The following is a 26963-nucleotide window of genomic DNA, read 5'->3' as shown; positions in this document are numbered from 1 at the left end:
TGGATGGATGTCAAGCTCTGATATTTGAAAATGTTGGTGGCCAAAGAGTTTATTCCCCCTCCCAATTTGACCCACAAAATTAGGCCAGAAAATGTATTCCTGACTGTTTCCATGGCTCTTACTCAGCTACAAGTCATTTCCCCTTTCAGATTATTTCCAGTTTTGAGGCCCAATTTCCATTTGCTTTTCGATCTTCTGCTTTTAAGACATTTAGCCAATATCATCATCAGCCAAGTGCCAGGTTTTCTTTCAAGAATTGAATTTGTCATTTATCCATGATATTCACAGGTGGATTCTGTTTGTGACTGGCTGATCCAAGGTAGACAGGGTATTTTTTTTTCCAGGTGGAGTATAAGAAAAGGGATTTCTGGCAATAAAACTGAAAGTTTTAAGACACCTCTTGTAAATATCAGTGACCAGAGTAAAGGTCCCATGGAAAAGTAATAAGGTGAATGTAAATTTATTAATGAATAACAAATGGTTTGATACAGAGTTGAACAAGACAGTTTCAGCATCAACAATTATATGAAGCTCCCAAGAAAAATTTCTTTTTGAGTTTTATAATGTATTATTTTTTCCATGAAATATTTTTTTTTAATTCTCAGTTTAATTCTTCATCAGTAGTATTAATAAAACAAACTATTCTGGGTCCAAGTTTACCTGACATAAAATAATTATTAAATGTTCTTTGTATTTTCTTCCAAAATTCCTGATGGTTTTCTGTCTTAATTTTAAGCTTTTAAAGGGCAAGAATTATGAAATATTTGCCTTTGTAGTCCTACAGCTCATAACACAGCATGATTCAGCTGCAGGTACTTAACCCACACACATAGTTACCTTTGTCGCTTTTCTACTAGTTGTTGTGTAATAGGTTAGCCTTATCTATTAGTCTCTCCTTCATATAGCTCAAGGAGTCACGGAACACACGTTCTCATTGTTTCTAAATCAGACCTAAAGTTTTATTCTAAATGATGCAGATGAAGGCGCTTATTAAAGTGCCATTGTGAATTTAATCATGTATATGCTGCTAAAAATCATTTAATGGATGAACAATCCGGAAAAAAAGAACTCTCACCACCCACACACATCGTGATAAAATAGGGCAGCGTTTTGCACTTGCTTCAACAACATCGCCTGAGAAAAAAATTTCTGGTTCCCATCTTTCCCCTCTCTTACTTAGAATTTCAACTTCATCACAGTCAGCTGCCGAATGGTTCAACAGAATGCCACTCTGCCTTTGTATTTCCAAAACTATGCGTCTCTATTGCGGACGGCACATCTTTATGGCAGCCACATGCTTGCAAAAGAATTAAATTCAGAATATTCATTTGGCCTCTTATTAGTTCCATAATACCATTAAAAAGGAAAGAAAGAAAGAAACTTCCTAGCCCTTGTTCTGCTACGCTGTTCCCATCGTAAGATGCTCCGTGGAAGGGAGCCGAGCGGTGGGCAGCGGCTGAGTCCCCGATAACGAGCGCCTCACATTTCCGTGGCATTCCCATTTGCTAGTGCGCTGCTGCGGCCGCACGCCTGATTGATATATGACTGCAATGGCACTTTTCCATTTGACATTCTCTCTCTCTCTCTCTCCCTCTCTCTCTCTCTCTCTCTCTCTCTCTCCCTCTCTCTCTCTCCCTGTGTCGCTTAAACAACAGTCCTAACTTTTGTGTGTTGCAAATATAAAAGGCAAGCCATGTGACAGAGGGACAGAAGAACAAAAGCATTTGGAAGTAACAGGACCTCTTTCTAGCTCTCAGAAAAGTCTGAGAAGAAAGGAGCCCTGCGTTCCCCTAAGGTAAGCAGGAAAACAAGCGCTGCCGGCTTGCCTAGGAAATCGCTTCTTTCCAAACCGAGCATTTCATCCTCCTCTCAGACAAAGAGACAACCTTTAAATACCACTTAAATTTGCATTACTTTAATTTGCATTAATCTGTAGCATGCTAGCATTGTGTTTCTTAAATGAACGGGTCTTTGAAGTCTGTGACAGAGCAGGGAGCCTCCTAGAAAAGCTTGAAAATATCTTTTGGTTTGACTTAAACAGATTTTGCTTTTCAAACTCTCTGCGTAGTTAGATATAACTTTGTGATGGTTCTTATAGTTGACCCCGTGAAAGGGGGCTGCGAAGTAGCAACTCGCCAACATGGATTCATGGAGCCCAGTATCTTCCCCAGCACCCTCATCCCACTTACAATGGGGGCACTATTAACGCAGGCAAGACTGCGAGTTTAAAAGCGCACTGTTTACTTTTATTACTACTTATGTATGCTGCTGATCTCCTGCCAGGGCTCTGCCGGAGTGCTCAGAATGACTTCAAACAATAGGCAACATTTATTTCTAGCTTTCTGTGTCACGCTTTGCAGGAATCCTGCTCCCCTGTATTCTTCTTTCAGCGTGCAGGTCTTCGCTTCCATAGATGCATTTGGGAGCACCGGGAGGAGATGAGGATGGATTTACTGTATGATTTTGATTGGGCAAAAAGTCCGAGGAAATGCATGCTGTTTGCCTTGGACTTATTGCAGGGGGTTATTTTTAGTCATCAGCTCGTCCCTGCAGCATGATGTTCAAGGAGTGACGGGGAAAGGATGCTCCCACCAGTACAGGGACCAGGACCTGTAGGAATGACTCCTACCTGAGGAATATTCTGAGGTTTCTTTCAAACTTTGGAATACAAGTTCTCTCTTTAAATGAACAATTGAGCTGTAGGAGGCCTGGGCATAACTCTTTCTTGGGGGACGGGAAGTTTGATTGTGTACAGAATGTTAATGACTCAGAACGCCCAGTAACTGAGGCTCATTGTAATAGACAAACCCAGATAAGCCTCCATGAGAGGCAGACTCCCATCTTTACTGAGATTCAGGTGCGAGAAAGGAAGCTATTTGCAAGATGGGAGTCCCTTGTACAGTTCTTTGTAACTCATTAATAACAGATATGGCTGCTGTGAAACATGTCTCTTTTCATTTCTAATATTAGTGTATTTTAATTACAAGGAGCTGGCATTGGCAAATTACCCCAACACATAAGATTAAATACCAGGTGCATTTGAAAACATAGAGATGCCTGAAATGCAGGGTTGCTGTGGGTGTCAACCAAATACAGCGGGGACTGCACAATGCTTCTCAATGAGCATTTAAACCAGATTCAAATATCTGCTCATTTTCTTCTCATCAGTCTTGCTAATTCAAGGAAACTTTACGGTCCTGTTTGCCAGTTTTCATTGCAAATCGGGACATAATTTATGCAAAACTTTTCTGATTTTCTCTGATAACTAGCCTAATAAGCATCGCTGAATGAAAATCTGATATTTGAATGGGTTAATTTACAACTTTGGGGTATTCATTATTCAAGAAAGCCATAAAAGACTATGGATTCCATTGCTATAAAATTTTATTGTAATTAAAAAAAAAAAACTGCTGTCAGCAAAGCATTTAGCTGAATCAAAACAATTTTCTTAAACTATTATTCAGATCATTACATGAGAGTATTTGAACACAAAATGCAATGTTTTGCATCATTTATTTAAAAATACATTTGGTTCAGGTAACGGGAGAACTGGCTGAGGCCTTCTTACGACTGTGTACCAAGCAGCTGACACCCACAGATGGAAGTGTGCCTGTGGAGTTTTCAATCTTAATTCGAGTTTCAATGACACTGTCAAAGGAAAAATAAATCATTTTTCAATACATTTAACAATTTCCAAGTCATTTATTTTCCTGGGCCCTTGAAAAATGTGGTGAGTTTCTTGGAATTATAGCCACCAATGGTGGCCAGCAATCTTTACTCTATTTTAAGAACTCACAATTCAAGTACTATTATTCTCTGGTTAATTATTTAGTTCATCAATTTTAAAATAAATATTTATTAAGCATTTTCTAGATACCCAGTGCTATGCTAGTCCTGATGGATGCAAAGGTGAATGAGACATTGTCCCATACTCTAATTCTCAGTCCATATGCCATCTCTAGTTAGATTTTGGAACTGAAATGGGCATTGCCAATGGGTAAAGTGGCCAATAACTTCCTTGTTCTAAAGAATTCTTTAAAACAGCTACTGGTTTCCAGATTTACTTGAAATGATTCTTGCTCATCAGTGGGCTTTCTTTCCATTTATGATTAAGGGGTTCCCCTTTGGCCTTTTTCACCAGATCCTGGGTACATGTCATTTGCACAGCTAACACAGCCTAGATCTTTCCAGCCTGGGTAGAAGAATCCCGGAAAAAGACAGTAGTTTATCCTTTCTCTGCTCTCCGGAGCACTCTTTGGAAAGGACCATATGCTGTCTCTACTGGGGATGGGTGTGAGTCACCTACTCAGTAGCTAACATCAGGGCCACTTGATGAATCATTGAATTCGAAACATGCATATGGAGGAAGATGCAGTCACTATCCCTCACCACTTACATGTCCCACCCCCAATATCAAAACCAATGACCTCTGGGCCTGGCCTAAATTCAAGAGGTCCCTGGGAAGAAACTGTTGGAAACTCTTCCCCAAACCTAGGTCTCCATCATAGCCACACAGTGTTGCTTTCAAATAACCCAGTATGGTGTTTTATCACTCGGTTAGGTTACTGGAGAAAAAAACCCTGAAAACAGCATCACCAGGGTCCTTGACTTGGTCCTTATCAGCAGATAATCCCCCGTGGTTGGATTAAAATGCCTCTGACTCCCTGGGGTGCCTGACTCACCCTAGCCAGCCCTCAGCTTCTTGGCCAGCGGCCTTCAAGCCCATCCTCACCTCTTCCCATGACAGTCAGAGACTGCTTCTTTGCCCAGGCTCTCTTCAGCGGCCAGTGGGAGCAGAGGGGATGGGAAGCCAGGTGGACAGACTATGAAGTGCTAAGGCAGAGCAGGGAAGCAGGGCTGTGAGAGAGGGTGGGTGAGCTCCAGGGCCTGGGTTGCTATGGCCTGTCCTGACTGTGATCAGCTGTCATTTCCTCTTCGTGTATGACACTGTGGAACATATTAAAATTTCTCTGGGATGGTATGTTTGGAATTCCTCTGATGCCCCACCTCACCAACTTACCCGGACAATAAAAGCAAGGTTGTAAGCCTTTGAACAGCTGGCTGGCTATATATTTCCCTTCTTTCTTTCGCATAATCTAATTCAGAAAAGAATCCAGCTAGACTGGCAGTGCCATGTCTGGGTACTTGTTTCCTGCAAGTCCTTCCTCCGCCACCTCCTCCCGCCAGTCCTGGAATCTTCCTGGGTGGCATGTGGCTTTTCTTTTCTTTTGCTCACCACCGCTCCCAGCCCGCCCCCTTTTCCCTTCGCCTGAGCTCCTTCCATTGTCAGCTGGCTCTTTGCTCTGCCTGTTTTCCAGACAGCTTGGGTCCTGTTCCATCCGGGGAGAACAGCCCATGAGATCTCCCCATCTCCATAGTATTCCCAGGATGTCATTCTTGGCACCAGCTCTGCCGGGCTGATAGGATTGGGGGGCTTTTTGTAGTCCCGAGCCTGAATCCACTCACAGAGAGGAGCAGCCACATGGCTTAGCTGCCCTTTGGGCTGCCGAGTGCAGGACTGGAGTGACCGGGTTGGCAGGGACCAGCATACCATCACAGTGACCCGAACATCTCCGGCAAAGGCCTTGGAGTGGGAGCGCTATGGGAATGCCTGGATGCACTTCGGCCTACATTAAGAGAAATGAGGTTATTCTCTGATTCGGGGGAGAGACAAGTGGTTTGAAACAAAGCTCTCTGGATCCTTGGCCCCTGCCCTGCCCCCTTTCCCCGTCTGTCCTTCCCACATCCCTCCCTCCCCAAACAGAAAGGAAGAGAGACAGGACTTCTAATTTGGCCAGCACAGACCCGAATGTCTTTATGAAACCCGTTTAGTGAAAGAAAGAGGGGAGAAATATATTCTGGGTTGATCCGAACTAAAAAATGCATGGGGCTTTGGAGATGGGGCGGAGGGGGGGCGGGGAGATTTTTTCTTTCTTTCTTTCTGTCTCTTAACAGCAGAACAACAGTTTCGTTGATGAGTTGCAAATGGAAGGAAGTGGACCTCTCAATTAGAGATTCCCATTTAAGAGCCTCAATGTAAACCTCCCTGTGACATCCTTAAAAGATGCTGCTAATGTCCCTGGGACCAAAAGGTATTAAAGAGCAAGCTACCAGGCAGCTTCCTATTCCTTTTCTTTTTCTGGGGGCTTTGGTCGTCTTTTCCAAATTAGCTAAAGTTCATTAAAAGACCCAAAAGGAAAAATTTAAAGCAGCTGAATTAAAATGAGTCTTTCCCTGTTAGCCTGACAAGAAGTAAAAAAGAGGAAGAAAGAAAGGGAAAGAAAGAGAAGAAAGAACCAATTCCCCTCCGCTACCACTTCTTGGGTTTTAATATGAATTATTCCATACAAGTCCCTAGGCTAGAGATCTATTTAAAGACGCCTGGCAGCATGAAGGGAGAGGGTAAAAATACAACCACTCTTTTGTCCATCAAAGGTTTTCTTTGGGAGGACATTAAGAGCATTCCTGTTTTCTTGTCTGCCCCTGCCAGTGGCAATGTTTCAACTGGTAGTACCCACTCCTCGCCCATCAGGTCAGCAATCATGAACTTCTGTGTTTAATTTCAGGAGAAAACAAAGGGTGGGAAATCCTTCCAAAACCCCTATGCGTGTGCAGCAGGGCAGGGTAGGCTGGAACTGCAATCAGTACTCACTTGGCTGTGCAGGTTGCATGCTGCAAATTCACACACCCACACAGTTGAGTTTTTGAGGAAGATTGTGCCGATGGCATGATTTCTGATGCCAGCTTCCCTTGCATCTGCAAAGCTTTTTTCTTGTGTCTCCAGCAGTCATTTGCTTGTCATCATTCATGTGTACTGTCCCCTTCATCAGAGGTTCTCAGAGCCTGATGGTCAAGGATATGTCACTAGAGTCATACCCCCAGACCCATTTTCAACAGTAAGAACGTGAAACCCTGGATGGAGTTTGCAATCTGAAACAACTACTTTCTTGTTAGGAAGAGTGCTGACTCAGAAAATTCAAAGAATGGGTAACTTCAGTTGGCGACCTATCCCCAGTGCTCATAATCAGGAATTCATCCAGTTGGGGTCCATTTCACCCTCATGGCAAAATCTGGACATAAACATTGACTAGTAGCTTTAAACTGGGTATAAGATTTGCAATAGATAACATTTTGATCTTTTCTTTTTTTTTTTTTTTTTTCCACAAAAGCTATGAATTTTTCAGACAATTTGCTCTCTTCCAAGGCCTGGCTCAATCCCAACTTTTTCTTTTAAGCCATGATCCAACCAATTGCAATATCCTTTAAAAATGAAAGGGCAACAGGTTAAGACATTCAAGCAAGTCGATGAGCTGTCAGAAAATGTTCAAGGGTGGCCTTTCGACAGTGCCACAAACCAACAACAGCCCTAAACGTGGAGTCCTCTTCCATCCTTTCATCAGTAGGGAATAAAAATAGGGAGACGGCAGGTCATGGGAGAAGTAACAAAAGAGAAGTAAGAAGGATTATTTTTGATGTTCAAAATCTGCTGCTGCCCTTTCAATATTTTCAAATATCACAATTTCAGAAAGGGAAGGATCCCTTTATTTCACCTACTCTGCCTCCCAGGAAGGCGTTTGAAGTTGCTGTCTTTACCTGAAAAGGAGGTCAACTCCTCAAGGGAAAAAACATCCCCTATCTTCAACTCCAAGTAAAATGGAGGTACACACATTCGTACCTAATTATGCGGGTACACGTATAATTTGTATCCACAAACTATGATGGATGTAAAGAATCAAAGAAATCCAATCCTTAATCAAAGTCCAATTTTTCTTTAAAACTTGAGAGGATATTTTAGGACTCGTTACATTTCTGTGATTTCAATCCCCCCTCCCCACCAAATTATGAAAAATTACTCCTTTTCAGAATTTAAATTTTTCTTTTGAGGTTTGGAATCCAAAGGCAGCAGCACAGTATTGTTACAGGAAAGCTGGCAATCAAAAGACATAGCTGCAGCCTGCATGGTTTAAGCAAAGCAAGACAATCAGAAAACCAACACCCCGACAAGTTCAGGGTTATCAGCAATATAGGGACATGTATTTTTATGCGATTTTTATGATAACCTTGCCCCTTTGACATATGTCTCAGTCTAGGAGCATTCCGGATTGCAGTGGGATTGAATTCAGTATTCAAATCCCACCATTGGGCAGAAAAGGCAAATTGAATGGGGAATGGAAACACTGAGTTGCTCCTATTGTTTATGCCCCATTCCTAACTAAGGGCTCTACAGCTGTTAGGTGAGATCACTACCCACCATTCCAAAACGTTGTTGCGGGTGAGGAGGTTCAAACGCAGCTTTGGAAACATTTTGCTGCACTCTTTGAAGAAAAGCCAACATGCTCATTTGGCTCTAGGGTAAAAGGGAGCCTGTACCCTGAGCTAACATTGGTCACCTCTCTTCTCCTGAGGCCATGCCACAGCCAGCAGTACAGCAGAAGAACAAGTGTTTAGTTATTTCAGTACGAGTGTCCCCAGAACACCTGGCACCTTTTCTTTTCCACAGGGAGAATGTACATTCATGCATTTTGGCAAGACTGAGTCCTCTGAGTTGGGTGTCTCAGAACTCTCCTATTTTCTTTCCAAAGGGTCTTACGTAAGGTGAGCAGTGCAGTGTGTGTCATTCCTCATATAAAATCCGCTTCCTGGGAGGGAGTGGGTGAAATGAAGGGATTCTTCCCTGACTGAAATTGTGCTCTTTGAAAAAATTGAAAGGGCAGTGGCAGATTTTGAACTTCAGAATGAATCCTTCCTCCTCCTCCTCCTCTTCTTTTGTTACTTCTCCCATGACCTGCTCTCTGCCTACTGTAATTCCCCATTGAGAAAGGATAGAAGGGGACTCTGTGTTTAGGGCTGCTGTTGATTTGTGGCACTATAGAAAGGCCACCCCTAAGCATTTTCTGACAGCTCATCCCCATCTCAGTCACAGCTTTTAGTCGGGTAGCTGGATTTACAGAAATAATCAAATCCCTGGAGGAAAAGACTTCAACAGAAAAGTACCTCCTGACACTTAGGTAACCTGACCTGGTCATTTCCAGTTTATGCAAGGTTTGTATTCTAAAAGTCAATTAGTTATGTCAACTATTAAAAACTCAGAATGAGTCTTTCCATTCTTCAGAATGAGTCTTTTCTCAGTATCTGTGGGCCACAGAAGCCCAGAGATACTCAACACAGAATCCAAGTGCCATACCCAGTGGTCAACTCTTTTAGACTTAAGTCCCAGCCCAGGGCTTCTGGAATGTACCTCCCCTAGCAGAGAAGCTGTGTAGTAGATACTTTACCAAGCACAGGGCCTTGCTCTTGACCCCAAGACTGCTGATTCTACTTGCAGACAAGACAACTTTTCTAATCAATCTTTCTCTTCTATCCTGAACCAGAGTATCACAGATCGTCTCATTAGAGTATGAGGATCTGTGGCTCAAGCTCAATTAAGAAATAAGGGTCTTTCAGAAGAAAGGTGCAAGAGGGTGGAACTCAGTCTATATTGTCATTATCAAATGCAAGAAGTCTAATTCTAGCATGATCTACTATTATTAGCCTTTCTTCTCTCCCCATTTATGCTTTGGTGGATACTAGACAGAAACGCCACAAATTTTAAGACAGTTTTAAGAGAAATAGTAACTGGTTAAATATCCTCACTAACTACGTCAAATTATTATTATTATCATTACTGTTAACTTTTGTTTTTTGAGATAGGGTCTCACTCTGATGCCCAGGCTGGAGTGCAGTGATGTGATCACAGCTCACTGCAGGCTCAACCACCCATGCTTAGGTGATCCTCCCACCTCAACCTCCCAAGTAGCTGGGATGACAAGCATGTACCACCATGCCTGGCTAATATTTTTTTATTATTTTTGTAGAGATGAAGTCTCTCTATGTTACCCAGGATGATCTCAAACTCCTGGGCTTAAGTGATCCTCCCAACACTGCCTTTTAAAGTGCTGGGATTACAGGCATGAGCCGCTGCACCCAGCGCACTTCCTATGATTAACAGGGTATTATTAATTTATAAACTATTTAGTACATTGCAAGCACTCAGTCAAATGGTTATTAATGGCTGTTTATATTTCAGGCCACCAATATAGCCTCATCAAGGGGCAAATACTTATAGTTTGGGCTTCAGTGTTGGTTCAGGCACCACCTTAGAACTTTTCTGCAATCATTAACTCCTTGAGTAAGAAGGGAACCCTTTTTGTAGGATTGCTTTGGGGAATATGTAGCCCCAAGGCAGGGGCTATACTCTGAGAAACTTGGGTAGAGTTAGAGACTGTTAGAAATGGATAGACACATAAAAGTATTTAGACCAATCTGTTCATTTTGCAAGTGAGGAAACTGAGTCCTAGAAAAGGCAAGTGAATTGCTCAAGATCACACAGCCGATGATGGGAGGGTAGGACTCAGGGCTTGCGGATCTTCAGATCAGCCATCCTTATACCAGATCAGGCAACAGCGGAATGCTCTGTAGATTTCAGAATGCAGCGAAATGTTATCCCATATTTCTTTCAAATCAGTATCGGGACACGGAACACTAACAACATAGGCGAGCAATGGGTCTAGGGAGGAAAAGATGAAAGCTGTAGGTAAGTGGGAGTTTGGATAACAATGAGATGTTTTTCTGGAGTTCCTGATAATGCCTGAAAAAAAAATCAGGATTTTAAGCTTCAGTTAGGCTCAAGGTCGAGTCCTCCCACTCCAGTCCCTCCTCAGACAGTAAAACTATTCAAGTCAAGGACATACATACAGGTGGGGGCACTTGACAGTTGGCTCATCTCCCCACCCTCCAAATTATTCATATTTCTAGTCCTTCAGTTTAGCACTACTATTTACCCCAGGACTGTAATTCATTGCCTCTTTCCCTGGCCATATTCCTCCATCCCTTTTGTTTCTCCCATCTCTTTTCTTCCTCCATCACCCCCACTGCTGTGCTTGGCCACACTTGGCTAGTAGTGCAGGTTGGGAGAACACAGAGTCCTATCACAGACTGGAGGACTATTATTTAATCACAAGAATGCTGTCTTCTTTCTCCTAAGGTAGCACTCTGGGGACTGTCATTGCTGTCTTTATTCCCTCACCCCCCACCACCCCTGCACTGTAGAATAGACACATGAAATGTGCCTATCTCTGAGATGAAAGGAGCCAGAACTGCTTCCTCCCCACTGACCTTGTGCCTGCCCATTCTTGGAGATACCTGGAGTTGGCAGGCTGGAGGCCTAGCAGCGTTTGCAGTCATTGCCGCTGCCTCTGGGTCAGCCCAGGCTTGGCTCCTTGGCTGCTACTGATGTGCTGCCAGATAGGAATATTAAAAACCATTCATTGAGCGCACAGGATGCTTTATAAAATCCAACATGCTGTTTACAGTTTATAAATTAACTGCCTTGGGAAGAGGCATTTGACTTATTCTCCAAGGCATCTAGTTGACTAGATCCAACTGGAATCCTTTGAGTTCCTGGGAAGGGGCTACTTAACACTTCACACTGTCTGAATTAGACCTAGGGTTTCTTGCTTTTCTGATCCTAGTACTGTATGAAGTTTTATCTAGGGTTATCTAGGAAGCTTTCTTCCGCTGATAAATCTTTGATGGTTTTGCAATTTCTTTGATAGAGGCTCTATGTTCTACTATCTTCACTTTATTTATGCCTCATACCATAATTTTTAAAAAAATTACAGTAAATATCAAGTAATTCTGGCTGACCTACTGACTCCATTCCAAGGTCATTATATTTTATTTGCTTCAGTTGTTCTTCTTAGAAACGATGCAATGAATATTGGATGCAAATTAGATGTTCAGAGAGTTTATCAATGTGTCTAAAAAATCATCCAGGAAAACAACAGGCCAAAACTCTTTGCCTGCAGAGTTAGTGAGCTAGAAGAGGGATCGAGGATAGGAGCTATATTTTTCCCCTGACCCTATCTCTTATCTGCTACAGCAAAAGGAGACACATAGTAGGTGCTCAATAAATACATGTTAAAAAATATTTGTTGAAAGAAGCCACAGAGAGGAATATCAGTATACATTAGTATTGAAAACAGCACAGGGGGAAATATGGATACTGAAGCACCACCCTCCTGTGCCTGGCAAGCAAGGCAAGAATAAGGCCATTCTTGGCACATGCCACTTGTCTTAGCCTGTTGCTGAGATAACTTGTGTGAAACCAGCACTTTACCCTCTGCCAGCCAGAAGGTCAGCCCAAGAGTGAGCTGATCTGTGGGCACAACACCATCTCTCACCCAGGAGGCTGGGCCCACTGTAAGCTCTGCTATATTATTTCGCTGAGGATGACAGGTGGGGAAATCTGGGCACCAGTTGTTCTTTTCCACTGGTATCATTTGGAAGGTAGCTCCAAAGTCGGGCACGCCAGCCTACGTGCCTCTCCTGCCGGCAGAGGCTCCACATTGGAGCTATTAGAATGTGGGCTCTGTACGTCGGCCAAGTCCATGTCTCAGAGACTGTATCCAGAGCATAGAGTGGCCACAGGCTACTGAGTTCAGCAAGAGAGTCATTCTCTTGTTCAATCTATTATTGCCTGGGCCAAGGTTCTAAGTCTTCGTAGGCAGTATTTGATTTTATGACACATGGCTTAAAAAATTAAGGCAAACTGGAATTAATTTAGTTTTGAGAAAACAACGGAAGCTGCTACAAGGCAGAGGTAATCCTAGGCTGTCAGAAAGTGGTGATCTCAGTGGTGTACATTTGCTGAATTCCTGATTTTCCTCTTTGTGAGGTCTTCCTCCGACTCCCATACTTTGCACATTCTCACCTATGCACACCCTGAGCAACACAATGTTGACAACTTGACTGAGCATTGCTTTTTTCTTGAGCTTCAGTTTTATTTCTTCTTCAATACAACAGTGTTGGTTCATTCAATTTGAACACTTAAGGCAAAAAAAAAAAAAGAAAAGAAAAAGAAAAAGAAAAAAAAATCCCAGGTTATGTTTTCAGAATCTTACCTTTTTGTTTTGAGGGTTCTGTGAGTTTTGTGGCATATTTATATTGTTGCTTACATTCTTATTTCAGAATTTAAGATAAAAACTGGACGGACAACAACTGTCACATTTTCTGAGTGTGTTGAAATGAAAAATCTATTTCTCAGAATTAATGGTAAAGCAACATTTCCTGTCAATCTTTTATTCTTTAATATTACGTGTGGGTTCAGCTCACCATCTCCAAAGAGAAAGTCAGATGATCAAGTTACATTGTATGTGACATTAACTATCTCTTTATCTGTGTAAATGTCATAATATCTGCTTGCAAAGTGTTTTATTCATTTTTAGGAAAAAGTTTTAAACTGTGCTTGCAATTCAGGATGGTGCTACTAGGTGGCAGTAATGTAAAAGAACTATGTGGTCGCCCTGGAAGAGTATTTGACTAAGAGACTAGCATGTCTTCCCGTAATTATAAGAAATAACAATATAATATTTTTAAAATACTCAAACTGGCACAAACAGGAAACATCTATTAACTTAGTTACCAGATTTAAGCTGAGCTTTTAAAAGAGAAAGGCTTTTTTTTTTTTTTTTTTGGAGACGGAGTCTCCCTCTGTCGCCCAGGCTGGAGTGCAGTGGCGCAATCTCGCCTCACTGCAAGCTCCACCTCCCGGGTTCACGCCATTCTCCTGCCTCAGCCTCCCAAGTAGCTGGGACTACAGGTGCCCGCCACCACGCCCGGCTAATTTTTTGTATTTTTAGTAAAGACGGGATTTCATCATGTTAGCCAGGATGGTCTTGATCTCTTGACCTCGTGATCCGCCCGCCTTGGTCTCCCAAAGTGCTGGGATTACAGGCGTGAGCCACCGTGCCTGGCCGAAAGCCTTGTTTCTCTTAATGAAATTTTAAATAAAGTATACATTCACAAGCTCAAACATCTGAAAATACAAAAGATATATGGTGAAAAGCCTTCTCTCATGCCTGTCCCTCAACTACCACAAGTAACTAATTTTGTTAGTTTCTTGGGTATCCTTTCAGAGTTTCACTAGACAAATATGTGTTTTTATCTCTCCGCATTTTAACACAAATCAGTGCATAGACTTTCTGCATCCTTCCATATATAGTTGGTCAGTATATTGTTGTGTGAATACTTTAGAATATAATTAACCAGTCCCCTATTAATGGATATTTTATGCTGTTTCCAATTTTATGCTATTTCAGCCATGTGCTCATGTGATTTCACATGTAGGATAATTCACAGAAGTGGAATTGCTGGGTCTAAATTATATACATTTGCATTTTTAAAAGGTATTGCCAAATTGGCCTTTACAGAGTTTGGACCAATTTATACTGAACTTTCTCCAAAATGGGCTTGTTTTCCCACAGCCTTGCCAGTAGGGTGCATGATCAGACTTTGGAATCCTTGTTAATCCGATTGGTTGAACAATGTATTTCAAAGTACTTTAATTTTCATTCTCTTAAATGAGACTTTTATTCTCTTCTATCTTTAAGGGCCCTTTTTATTTCCTATTTCTGTGAAGAAAGTGGAAATGCCAATAAATACACTCATGCATACATATATGTAGGGTTTTGTTATTGATGTAGCTTGTTTTTGCCATCATGCTATACATGATTTTCTTTAATTTGCTTTGCTCATTTAACCATACCTCCTGGCCATGGCTCTGAAGAGAAGTTGCTGGCAGTGCAGAAAGAGGGCCAGGACTGGAATGTCTGCTTCTCTCTTCATCCTTTTGCCATTGACTCCTGGGGGAAATATCTGTAGACCGAAGCAGTGAAATCTAATCAATTCTCTTTCTGACACTAATTAAGGCTTCAAAGAGACAGATAACCACTTGGGATAATTTAGTCACACTGAAACTTGGGAAATGGTCAGTAATATTTCATCCGCTGAATGTGAACCCCAAGAAAGTTCTGGCTCTTTGAGTTGATGTCTTGGCAATTTTCAAGGTAACGTGTATAGGAAAACCTAGATTATGCAGATGAAAAGAAAACAAACATGATCTTCTGCATCCTTTGCAGATTTGAAACTTTGGGCACAGATTTGATTCATTTCAATGAGATATTGCTCTTAGCATGCACATAAAGTGGTGCAAAGTTGTACTGGAATATGGTCTCCTCAACTTTGGGCTCACTGCATACATATGGAGATAACAGTAACTGAATCCATAGTTATCAAGTGGTGGCATTTTAGAACACGAAGGGACAGCAGATGCCATCTCTGTCAACTCCTTCCCTCTACAGATGAGGAAACTTGGGCTAGAGGAGGTTGAATGACTTGTGTAAGGCTTTCCCAGCTAGTTAATGGCAGTGCCAGGATTCAAGTCCAGGAGGGTCCCCTCATTACTGGTCCTTGCCCTTCCTGCAATTTATAGGACTTCCCTGAGGCACATGTGCTGAGGCTTTGCTATTGCCAGGCATTCTCTGCTCTGAAACAGCCCTATCTCACACACCCCTTTCCACTTAGGATCCCTTGCCTCACACTTCCAAGACAGCTGATTGAGGCTAAATGGGTCTGACGCCATTCTATTAGTGCAAAATAAATTGGCTTATGGCAACTTGAACTCCTAATCTTGATTTTATCAACACTTTGCCCTGTTTATTCAGACTGTTCATGAGTAGGAAGTTAAGGAAAATGTTGCCTATGAACAAAATGATCAAACTTTTATCTGAAATACCTTTGAAAGTTTTCCCGAAGCTTTAATTATCATGTTCCTTTTGTTTTGGATGTAATATCAGGCCCTCCCAATTTTCCTAAATGTTTGAAAATATTTTTGATACTTTCTGTCTTCTGTTGTGATTTAAAAAAAGAAAGAAAGAAAGAAAGAAAGCACCAGTGTTGGCCGTGCCTGGGGAGTTAGTGAGGTAATCTGGAGAGATCGCTGGACCCTAGTCCTTTGTCCAAGAGGTATGGTCAAAAGAACAAAGCAAATTTCAGAAAAACTGGTATAACATGATCCTATTTTAATGGTAAGTCTGTTCCAACAACTGCTTTCTTTTTCGAATTACACCATGTGCCCAGGCTACAAAGGCTCTGCAGAAATGTGACTCTGTTGGCAAATACACATGTGATACCTTAACTATGCTGGAGGTCAGTTAGCATAATGTGTATTTCAGATGCAGTTTGTCATCAGTGCTGGGTGGTATGGGGCTTAAAACAAAAACAGGATGAGCCTAGAGCACAGAAGTGGAAAATTAGGTGGGTGGGTGAGTATGGACTTGGAAATGGAAAATGTGCTTCCCTGCGGGACGTGGCTTGTGTTCATTAGTGCTGACCTGCCTCGTCTCTAACCCTGGAAGCTGACGTTGACACCAAAGCTCGATGAGAAACTGAATAGACCCTCCTGCCCCCACCAACCAAGGACAAAGATGAGACCACCCAATTCGGTTACGTTGTTGCCAGAACAACATGTTTAATCTTTAACATGGGTTCAAACTATTCTTGCCCCTAGGAACGTGGACTTCAGCAATTAAAGTCAACATGTGCTTCCATTAAACCATTGTGTCCACCTCCAAATGGTTATAAATATGTAGCATAAGCTGTGGGAGTTGGGGTGGGATGGATGACAGCCTTTGCTAATGACACTCTAGAAACCAATATTCTCCTCTCAAAATAACACGGGAAAATTCTACTTAATACCTCCTGGGTTCCATTAGTGGTTCTGGGTAAATAATTCTGGGGAAAATAATTTCTGTTTTCATTCCAGCTGTGCAGCAGATACTGTGATGATGGATTGCAAGTGCAAAGAGTAAGACAAAACTCCAGCACATAAAGGACAATGACAACCAGAAAGCTTCAGCCCGATCCTGCCCTTTCCTTGAACGGGACTGGATCCTAGGAGGTGAAGCCATTTCCAATTTTTTGTCCTCTGCCTCCCTCTGCTGTTCTTCTGGAGAAGTATTTCCTTACAACAATGAGAAAACATGTACTAGCTGCATCCTTCTCTATGCTCTCCCTGCTGGTGATAATGGGAGATACAGACAGTAAAACGGACAGCTCGTTCATAATGGACTCGGACCCTCGACGCTGCATGAGGCATCACTATGTGGATTCTATCAGTCACCCATTGTACAAGTGTAGCTCAAAGGTAAGATCAAGGTCTCTGTGAGGAGAGCATTTCCCTCAGAAACAGGCGAGGAGCCATATTTCTTTGTCAGGGGATGGAGAACTATGATCATAGCCCAAACTTAAATGATGTGGCTGGCCCACAGGGCTTGTGGAGAATGAGGCTTTTAGAATTTCCCCCCATGCTTTGCACTGTTGTCAGTAAAACTGCCTAATCAATCATGTGCATACCCATCCAGTGGGACAGGTGTCCTTTGCCCCCTGGCTGTGACATTTATGAGTGATAGTGTGCTTTTCCAAAAAAAAAGATAGAGTCTACAAGTTATCATAACTCTCTACCTCCATCATCAATAAAGAGGAAGAGGATGCAAAGAGTGTGATTGAGCAGTGGAACATACTTCTTGGAAGGGTCTTTAAAGAATTTTTTAAATAACTGGCTGGTGAAATAACTGGCTTTGTGGTCTGAGCCTTTCTTCAGGTGCTACATTTCTGTTAAAATGATTTCAAAAGATAAGGTGGCAATATGATCATTTATCATTTTTACATTGCTTATCCAAATCGTTCTCGTTTGGTAAAGGATGCATGTTTGTTGCAGAGGCAATCCGTGCCCCAGTGGTCTGCAAAGGAATATCATGCTGAAAAGGCCACCAAGAGTGGCCAGCAACATGGACCACCCAGAAGGGAGGCACATTGTAGGGTGGAACATATGAGATCTCACGACTGTCACTGCCCCTAAACAGGCACATGAATGAAATTCGTCCACACTTGGTAAATAAGAATTTGTTTAGCCCAACCTCAGAGATTTGTACATTTAGTTTTGAGACGAAAATCCTTAAACATGCTCATATGGCAAGTATTTTTTGAAATTACCAGTATAATTAAGAATTTTTTATAATATCAGTCACTAGAATTAAGACCATATAAGCCAATCCCTCCACTCCCCATTCAAAGACATTATGACTCTTATATGCCTTGAAAATTTCCATTAATTTCTCTGATTATAGTTCAGTGATGATGATTCATTTTAGTTTAGGAGGATCAGAATTCGGGTTAAATCATTTTAACCATTATATTAATAAGGTCTATGACTGTCGGAAAAAAATAGAGATTTTCCACTTAATAAAAACTTTCTGGCTCTTATTTGTGCTTGTAGAACAAAAAAAAATGAAGTAAATAGATTAACGTAAATTTTTGCAGGGCCACAATTCCTTCTTAGGAAAAGGAAACTCAAAGAAATGGAGAAAAAACATGAGAAGTGCAGCAATTACTAGCTTCTCCTTCCCTCCATCTTCAGAAACAGACCGCACTAATATTTAGGGATTTTATTCCATGGATAATTTCTTTCTCTATTGAGTTGTCCTCCATAATCATGATTCTTTTTTTTTAAAAAGGAATTAAAATTATTTCAAAGAAAGTGTCACTATGATAGAAAGGAGCAAAGAAATAGGAGCATCTATAAAAACTAGAAAACAATCTGGAAAGATTGGATGAAATGATGGAGGAGTACCTTGGCAACAATCACACTAATCTAGCGAAGGTCAAAGAAGAGACATCATGAACTCAAACTGAAGAAATTCACATGTGAATTCTGAGCATGAGTCTTAGAAACAGACTTTAGTGTACTGTTATTCACCTTTGTTTCTTCCAGAATGCCATGGCAAATAACAGCGCAAAATTGTGATAGTAGGAGAAATGTTTGTAATTTCATGGGAACAATCTGTTTTCAAACATCCCAAACTATCCCAAATATAGCAATAGTTTTATGTAAATGGTGCTTGCAATTATAAACTTTTCTTCCCTGGCCATAAAATATGCCTGGCAGAATCTCAACTACCCAGACCTTTTCTAGGTTAGATTTTTCTCTATGTATCCAGGAGCAAAACTGTTTTCATTTGGAAATGTTCTATAATTCTTAACTCTTACAGTCTCAGGCTGATCTTCTCTCTAATGTGTCTCACTTAATGAAATTGTTTGCCTTTAGAGACTTGGATAAAACATTTAACCTGTGTCTAGAAAAGAGGCAACGACAATCTACCCTAGCTTCTTTTTACAAAGAAAAGACTAGGGTAGATTTTTTGTCTCTATAAAAATTTTCCCTTGACATCATGTTCAAGGGTCATTATTTACTAAATGTGTGCCTACTGTTTGCCTGCCAATTGTTAATGCTTCCTGACTCACATTTATCCATTATCTGGCCTTGTAAAGACAAGAAAGGGAGAATGTGACCCAGGCTCAGGGAAGGGAGTATACGTGCTTGCACACCTAATATGTGTCAGGCACCTCATACTGTATACTCTAGTCATTGCCAAGAAACCTGTGATGGCAGGCATTATTATTCCCATTATCCTGGTAAGGAAAACTGAAGCCCAAAGTAATTAGATTGCTTGGTACCACATAGCCGGGGAGTGGCAATGTCTGCCTCACCGCATTCATCTTCCTACTACTTGGATCTTCGTATTGGAGGAACACAAGTAGAATGTAGGAGCCATCACATAGAAGTTCAGGCTCTACTTCCGATCTGCTGGCAGTAATAATTTATACTCAGCAAAGTTTCTAGAAAAAATAAATAGTAGTGAAAGCCTTTCTGGGAGCTTTCAATGAGACTGTTCATCCCAGCCCTGAACTTGCAGCTGGCCAGTCCTAGGTCCCAGCTGCCCATCTCCTAGCAATTTAGGAAAGGACTGAGAGGGAGTCAGGCAGAAAAGACTGGCCACAGTGGCCCACTACGGAGGACAGTGTGGCCACAGATTAGGATGTGCCTGATAGTTTTAAGTGGTGGCACCTCCTGGGATTGGGTACAAAAGATCCTGGGAGTAGCAGGCTCATTTAAAATCTTCATGGGAGACTAAGTTTCTCTAAAATTTGGAGTAAAGGCTGTAGAGCAAACAGGCAAAAGAGCAGTTGATAGTGGAAACAGGCTGCCTGGGGGGATGTCTATGAAAACTGAGGCATGCCAGGCTTTGAAGTGAGAGACACCTGGTTTCCAATTCCAGCTCCATGGCTTGCCGAATAAGTGACTTTGAGGAAGTTCAGTAACTTCCTTCTTTGTGCCTCAGTTTCTTCCCATGCAAAATACAGCTGTCACCATGAGGGTATGGGTATGGGTGTTGGCGATTTGTAAAGCATCCAGCAGTGTCCAGCACATAATAGCCATTTAGTGAGCTGAATGAGTAGATGATATTATGATCTTGATGATGACGTTATAAACTAAGCAGGTGTTTAGACTCAATTTTCTATTTCAGTCACAACTGAGACCTCAATAACTGCTGGGATCTGCTATAGCCTTAAAAGATTAGGAAAATGAACCTCATTGTAGTTCTTGTTAAGCACAGGGTGGGGCAGAAGAGCAAAGTAAATGTAAGCCACTGTGCTGGGTGCTAACAGGGAGGATAAAAGTAAAAGAGAAACAACCCCGATGTCTGGCTAACCTCCCTTCCCAGGTGAGTGGAGGAAGGAGGGGCTGGAGGGGGATGAGCTTTGGTCTTGAGCCAGGGAGGGGATTTCAGGAAGGGAGGGTGGGAAAGCAAACTGGCAGGGGAGACCTGGAAAGTCTCAGTTGGGTGAGGAGTGGGAGATGCTGGCCCCAGGCCAGGGCGTGGAACCGGGGCATGGAACCAGGGCATGATTGTCTGAACTGGTAATGGCCACAGGAGCAGGTGGGGAGCTGGAAGAGCAACAACAAAGGATAAGGAGGAAGAGGTTTGGGAGACAAAAGCTAGGAAAAAAAGGACCTGGTATGCTAAGGGCTGAGTCCTAACAGCTTCCTAACAGGACCCCCAAGCCATCTTCTCCTGCTACCCACCAAGCTCATGGTGTGATAGGAGAAATGGAGGGAGTCAGGAATATTGTGTTTATAATACAATAGACTACTTGAGAGATATAATTTGATTTTTAAAAAGGAACAAATTTATACTGAGTGCCTACCATGTCCAGGTGCTGTGGAAGGTGCTGGAGACTCTAAAGTGGAAAGAAAGAAAAAAGAGACAATTTTTTTTTTTTTTTTGCCTTCATAATGCTCACAAGTAAATGGGGAGAGAGGAAGGAGAGGTGTTCAGTGCACAAAGGTCTGTCTGTATCTGTTTGATTCATGACCTGAGAGAAGGGACCAGACTAGTTGGAGTGAGCTGAGTTCCCATCTACCCTTTCAAAGCCCCCACCATCTCTCTGCTGCTTTGTTCCCTGGTTGCAATTTTCTTGGTGCCCTCAGCCTGGCACAGATCTTTTGGAGGTTGACCTGGGTCCCTGAAGATGAGCTGAGTTATTGAGGCTGCCTGTGGGAAAAGAATGGGAGAAGAAGCATGGGTGGATCTTGTTCCTGAGGAGAAAGGGGGTGCTTCAAGAGGTGCCATGGAAATAAGGGTGCATAGTGTTCACTGCTGCGAAAAAGGCAAAATATGTTTCCACTCTCTTGGAGTAAAATCGCAAAAACGCTCTTCTAGAATGGAACAGGTGGGTCTTTATTCTGATGCTAATGGTGGCATCTGGTCAGTCAAGGCTCTTGGAAGATTCAGCTCGGCATAAGCTTGGGGATGGTGAAGCTAATGTCCCAAGAAGTCCACAAGAAAAAGTTAGACTTGTATGTCTGTGGATATGGTCAGGGGTTCCTGAGGCAAATCAATGTAGATAAGGAAGTGTCTGAGTTGGCACATGCCTCAGGAAAACATAGTATCAGGAGGCAGGTATTATAGTGGTTTGGGTCAGGGGTTTGGTTTCAGATAGACCTTGGTTTGATTCCAGCTCTGCATTTTACCACCTATGTGAGTTTGGGCAAGTTACTGGAACTCTCTAAAGCTTGAGTTTCCTTATCCGTCCTAACAGTTCAGATCATAACAGTACTTTCTTGTAGTAGTGTTATAAGAATAAAATAACTCACATTGTAAGTGCTCAATAAATGTTCTTATTAGCGAAATGATGGTTATCTAGTGATCCATCTAGAGCAGAGCCCTCAAACTTGAATGGGTCCAGAGACCTGCTACTCAAAGGGTGGGCATCAGCCCAGTAGGACTGACATCAACTAGAATCTGATGGGAAATGCAGAATCTCAGCCTCCAGCCCAGAACCACTCAATCAGACCTTGCCTTTTAACAAGATCCTAGATGATTCACACTCACATTCCAGTCTGAGAAGTTCTGATCTGGAAGAGATCAGGAGATGTTCAAGTGCTGAAACACAGGTAAGACACGGCAGAGGCTAAAATGTGAAGTACTGAGAGTAGACCAGGAGAGCAGACGGTTATTCCTTCCATCCCTTAAGGATCTTATCTTTCAAACTTCTGCTTTCCACTTCAACACACAAAACAGAGATAGATTTCCTTCTAGGAGTGTGTGTGTGTGTGTGTGTGTGTGTGTGTGTGTGTGTGTTGAGAACATCAAGGGTCCAATAATTGCTTCATAGTCTATTCTTCCAGGAAAGGGCATTTGAATTTGGCTACAGAGGATAGATAGGTGGGATTTTATTAGGCAGAGCAAGGTAGAAAGGACATATTTGGGAGACGGAAGACATAAGCAAAGGCAAGAGGCAGGAGAATTCAGGGCACTTTCTTGGACTCCTAAGTAGTTAAATTTGATTGGAGTAGGGAGTGGGTAGTAGAGTGATGAGAACAGTTGGAAGTAAGACTGGAAATGCATCTGAAACCTGAGTCATGAAGAGCCTTGACTCCTCTTCAAGATTTTGGATTTTATTCTGAACTACTGAAGGCATTTATTGTACATGTCTGTGCATTCTTTTTGCACAAACAGTCCAGCTCCCGAGGAAGAGGGGCCCAGCCCATTGGAGGTGGCCACACGTCCTTCAGTGCCTGGAGTTCTTGTCCTTCAGAGTGGGCTGGGGGTGGAGCTGGACATCCTGAAAACTTTTAGTGAGATTGCAATCAGATTAGCTCATTTACAAATGGCCCTACGCTGTTGACTTAGTCATTTTATGAACAGTGCTAATGGCCCGATCAGTTAGGCCTACGTTTGGTTCACCTGTATATACATCATTTGGATATTATGTCCCATATCATTTTTAGCCCTTCTGAGTCAAGTTTGTTGGCACAGGATTGCTTTGTCCATCCAGACTGAAACTGCACCTCTGAAGACTCCATTATGGAAGGTGACTCTGTGAATAACTGTTTAATCAACCTAATAGATGATCTAGATGAGAGATTAGCAAATTTAACGTTATTCTAAGGTGTGGTGTCAAGCAACTCTTCCCACATACAGGCAGATGGCAGGAGAACAGACTAAGGAAAATCTTAGACTCTCTCTCTCATTAGAGAAATGGGGGTGGGAATTAGGGACTAGCCTGTGTACTACTGACCTATGGCATAATCTCTCAAAACCCGTTTCAGAGCCAGGCACAGTGGTGCATGCCTGTAGTCCTGGATACTCAGGAGGCTGAGGCAGGAGTTTAAGGTTGTAGTGTGCTATGATCATGCCTGTGAATAACCACTGCAATGCAGCCTGGACAACATAGCAAGACTGTCTCTAAAAACAAAACAAAACAAACAAACAAAACCATTTCTGATAGTTTACTTTGCCTGTCAAAATGAAGAGCAGATAGGATGGAATCAAAAGCTTTAAAAAAAATCAAAACAGCTTACAGCTGCTATTTTCTCTCTGCCTCTGTGATCATTCAGAGAAAATAAATTCACTGGTCTAGTCCAACTTATTCTTCCCTAAGCCCTGCTGTTGTTTTTTTTTTTTTTTTTTCTAGTATCTCATATTGCCTTGGTGGTTGCTAAGCGATTGTTGGATTTAGCCCCAGCATATTCTCAGATAACTATGCCAATAATCTATAATTACCAGAATTCATCTTTTCTCCCTTTTGGAAAGATGGACTGGCTATTTTCTTCTTGTAAACCTTGGGTGTTTAATTCTGCGCTACAGGATGATGTCAGAGATAATAGCTGGTGAGTCATTAATAATAACTGCTAATTCCTACAATATTGTAAGGTAAATGTCAAAAGGTTTCATGCATATATATGTATCTTTTAATCTTTCCTTTGAACAGTTTCACTTTTTATGATCTTGCTGTTGGTTCTGGAATTATACGACAATTTTTTTCTTTTCTTTTTTCTTTTCTTTTCTTTTCTTTTCCTTTTTCTTTTCTTTTCTGACAGGGCCTTGCTCTGCCACTCATGCTGGAGTGCAGTGGCTTGATCGTAGCTTTCTGTAGCCTGTAATTCCTGGATTCAAGTGATCCTCCTGCCTCAGCATCCAAAGTAGCTGGAACTACAGGTGCACATCACCACACCTGGCTAACTTTTTATTTTTTTGTAGAGACATGGTCTTGCTATGTTGCCCAGGCTGGTCTCAAACTCCTGGGCTCAAGTGATCCTCCCTCCTCAGACTCCAAAGTGTTGGGATTACAGGCATGAGACAATATACCTGGCCCAGGGTTTTTTTTTTCCTCCATCACTTAACATGAAATTCACCAAGCAAAACCTCTTACATAACCATGGACAAAGAATCTCAGGTTCTCCACTCCCCTCCCCACCTTGATATTAAGATTCTGTAGCTTAATGAGTCAAGCTGTTCCACCCTACCCACCCATGACTCCAACTCCCAGGATACCAGGATTTATGTATGAGATACATAAGTGATCCTTTTGTCCATTCCGTTAAGCTGTATGCAAATTGTGTGTGCACTTATGTACATTTTTTCTGGGGATTACTTTGGTAGTTTTCATCAGATTCTTAAAGGTGTCTGTTTGCTGAAACCAGATTAACAGCTACTATAAAGAGCACATAGCCTCTGTTATTCCAGCCCAATCTTTGGAAATAGAGATTATCAGAATGGGTACATCCTAATATTTGCCCCAAATGACTGAAGATGCAGATGCAGTTACACAAATCCCAGGCTCCTTCAATGCATAAACCCAGAAGTGTGATTTCAGGGCCCCAAACATGCTCTGTCTCTACTTCATTCTCTTGTCCCAAATTGCAGCACCCAGAATATTTCTTCGTAAGCATTACTCAGGCTATCCTATTTTCTTCTTCAGAAACTATATTCCTGTTCTTTAGCTATTTCCTGCACAAATCAATTTCTTTCTGTTTTTTTTTTTTTTTTTTTTTTTTTGTAGTCATTTTAATTTACTTCTTGGCTTCAATTTGGATTGACTTTCTGCATTTTGCTACAGGTAGAATTGCAATACATTGGGCCAGTGGCAGACCACTACCTGTCAGGAGAAATTTCTTTTGTTCTTTGGTTTTTACTTGTACATCACAGTGATGGGCGTCATTCAGTGGTTCTAAACCCTCAGTACACTTAGAAATCACCTAAGAAGCTTTGAAAACCATGAAAGCCTGGGCCCTATCCCCAAGGATTTTAATTCAATCGGTCTGAAAGGGGCCTGGGTGTTGCAACATGCATTGAGTCACTGGTCTAATCTAGCAGGAATTGGCAAGGAGTGTGAGGGTCTTTCAAAGGATGCTGCTTTACCTGGCTAAGCTTGTGGCTTACAGAGTAACCACCTCCTCTTCTTTCCCCAGATGGTGCTCCTGGCCAGGTGCGAGGGGCACTGCAGCCAGGCATCGCGCTCCGAGCCTTTGGTGTCGTTCAGCACTGTCCTCAAGCAACCCTTCCGTTCCTCCTGTCACTGCTGCCGGCCCCAGACTTCCAAGCTGAAGGCGTTGCGGCTGCGATGCTCAGGGGGCATGCGACTCACTGCCACCTACCGGTACATCCTCTCCTGTCACTGTGAGGAATGCAATTCCTGAGGCCCGCTGCTCTGTGTGGCTTCTGGATGGGACAACTGTAGGAGCAGTTCGACCAGCCAGGGAAAGACTGGCAAGAAAAGAGTTAAGGCAAAAAAGGATGCAACAATTCTCCCGGGACTCTGCATATTCTAGTAATAAAGACTCTACATGCTTGTTGACAGAGAGAGATACTCTGGGAACTTCTTTGCAGTTCCCATCTCCTTTCTCTGGTACAATTTCTTTTGGTTGATTTTCAGATTCAGACATTTTCTCCCTTGGATCTCGATGCTGTTTGGGTTTCCAACAATTCAGCATTAGTGGGAAAAAGTGGGCCCTCATACACAAGCATGTCAGGTTGTCAGTGTTTGGTGCATATTGAGGAAGAATTTACTTTGGAAAGTAGAAAAGCCCAGCTCTTTCTGGGACATCTTCTGTTATTGTTGATGTTTTTTTTACCTTGTCATTTTGGTCTAAGGTTGCCATTGCTGCTAAAGGTTACCGATTTCAAATTCCAGATACCAAGCATGTGGATATGTTTAGCTAGGTTTACTCACAGCCAGCGAACTGACATTAAAATAACTAACAAACAGATTCTTTTATGTGATGCTGGAACTCTTGACAGCTATAATTATTATTCAGAAATGACTTTTTGGAAGTAAAAGCAGCATAAAGAATTTGTCACGGGAAGGCTGTCTCAGATAAATTACGGTAAAATTTTGTAAGGGAGCAGACTTTTAAAGACTTGCACAAATACGGATCCTGCACTGACTCTGGAAAAGGCATATATGTACTAGTGGCATGGAGAATGCACCGTACTCATGCATGCAAATTAGACAACAAAGTATGAATCTATTTGTGGGTGTGCTATAGCTTTAGCCGTGTCGCGGGCATCATTCTCTAATATCCACTTGTCCATGTGAAATGTGTTGCCAAAATGGTGGCCTGGCTTGTCTTCTGAACATTTGGTTCAAATGCGTTTTGGTCCTGGAGGCTCAAATTTTGAGTTATTCCCATGTTTTGAAATAAAAAGAGAGTATCTTCAAAATTTTGACTGTTTAAGTATTTTTTTCCTACTTGATATCCTACTATCATGTGGACTAGAACATACATGTAGCTAGTACTTGAGCATCTCCTATGATGTGGTAAAAGGGTCAAAAAAAAAAAAAAAAAAAAGAAAGAAAGAAAGAGAGAGAGAAATGAGGTTCCAGAATGCATGGTGGGAACATTTTTCTGAAATCAGTGTACCAAGGTGTTGAGGGCTTATTAAATTTGATTATGAGTT

At 42.0% G+C, this 26963-nt stretch overlaps 1 protein-coding gene across 1 annotated transcript; it reads left to right on the top strand.

Moving 5' to 3' along the window:
• The first annotated feature begins 1598 nt into the window (after positions 1 to 1598).
• Positions 1599 to 26710, top strand: NDP (norrin cystine knot growth factor NDP). The gene is given in 3 exon segments (NM_001266972.1): positions 1599 to 1795; positions 16643 to 17023; positions 25475 to 26710. Coding segments are annotated over 2 exon segments (402 nt in total). The 5' UTR covers positions 1599 to 1795; positions 16643 to 16849; the 3' UTR covers positions 25703 to 26710.
• The last annotated feature ends 253 nt before the right edge of the window (positions 26711 to 26963 follow it).

The sequence above is a fragment of the Macaca mulatta genome, chromosome X (assembly GCF_049350105.2).
Source record: "Macaca mulatta isolate MMU2019108-1 chromosome X, T2T-MMU8v2.0, whole genome shotgun sequence".
NCBI lineage: Eukaryota > Metazoa > Chordata > Mammalia > Primates > Cercopithecidae > Macaca > Macaca mulatta.
The sequence above is the reverse complement of the archived record's forward strand: the minus strand, read 5'-3'. Positions and strand labels throughout refer to the sequence as shown.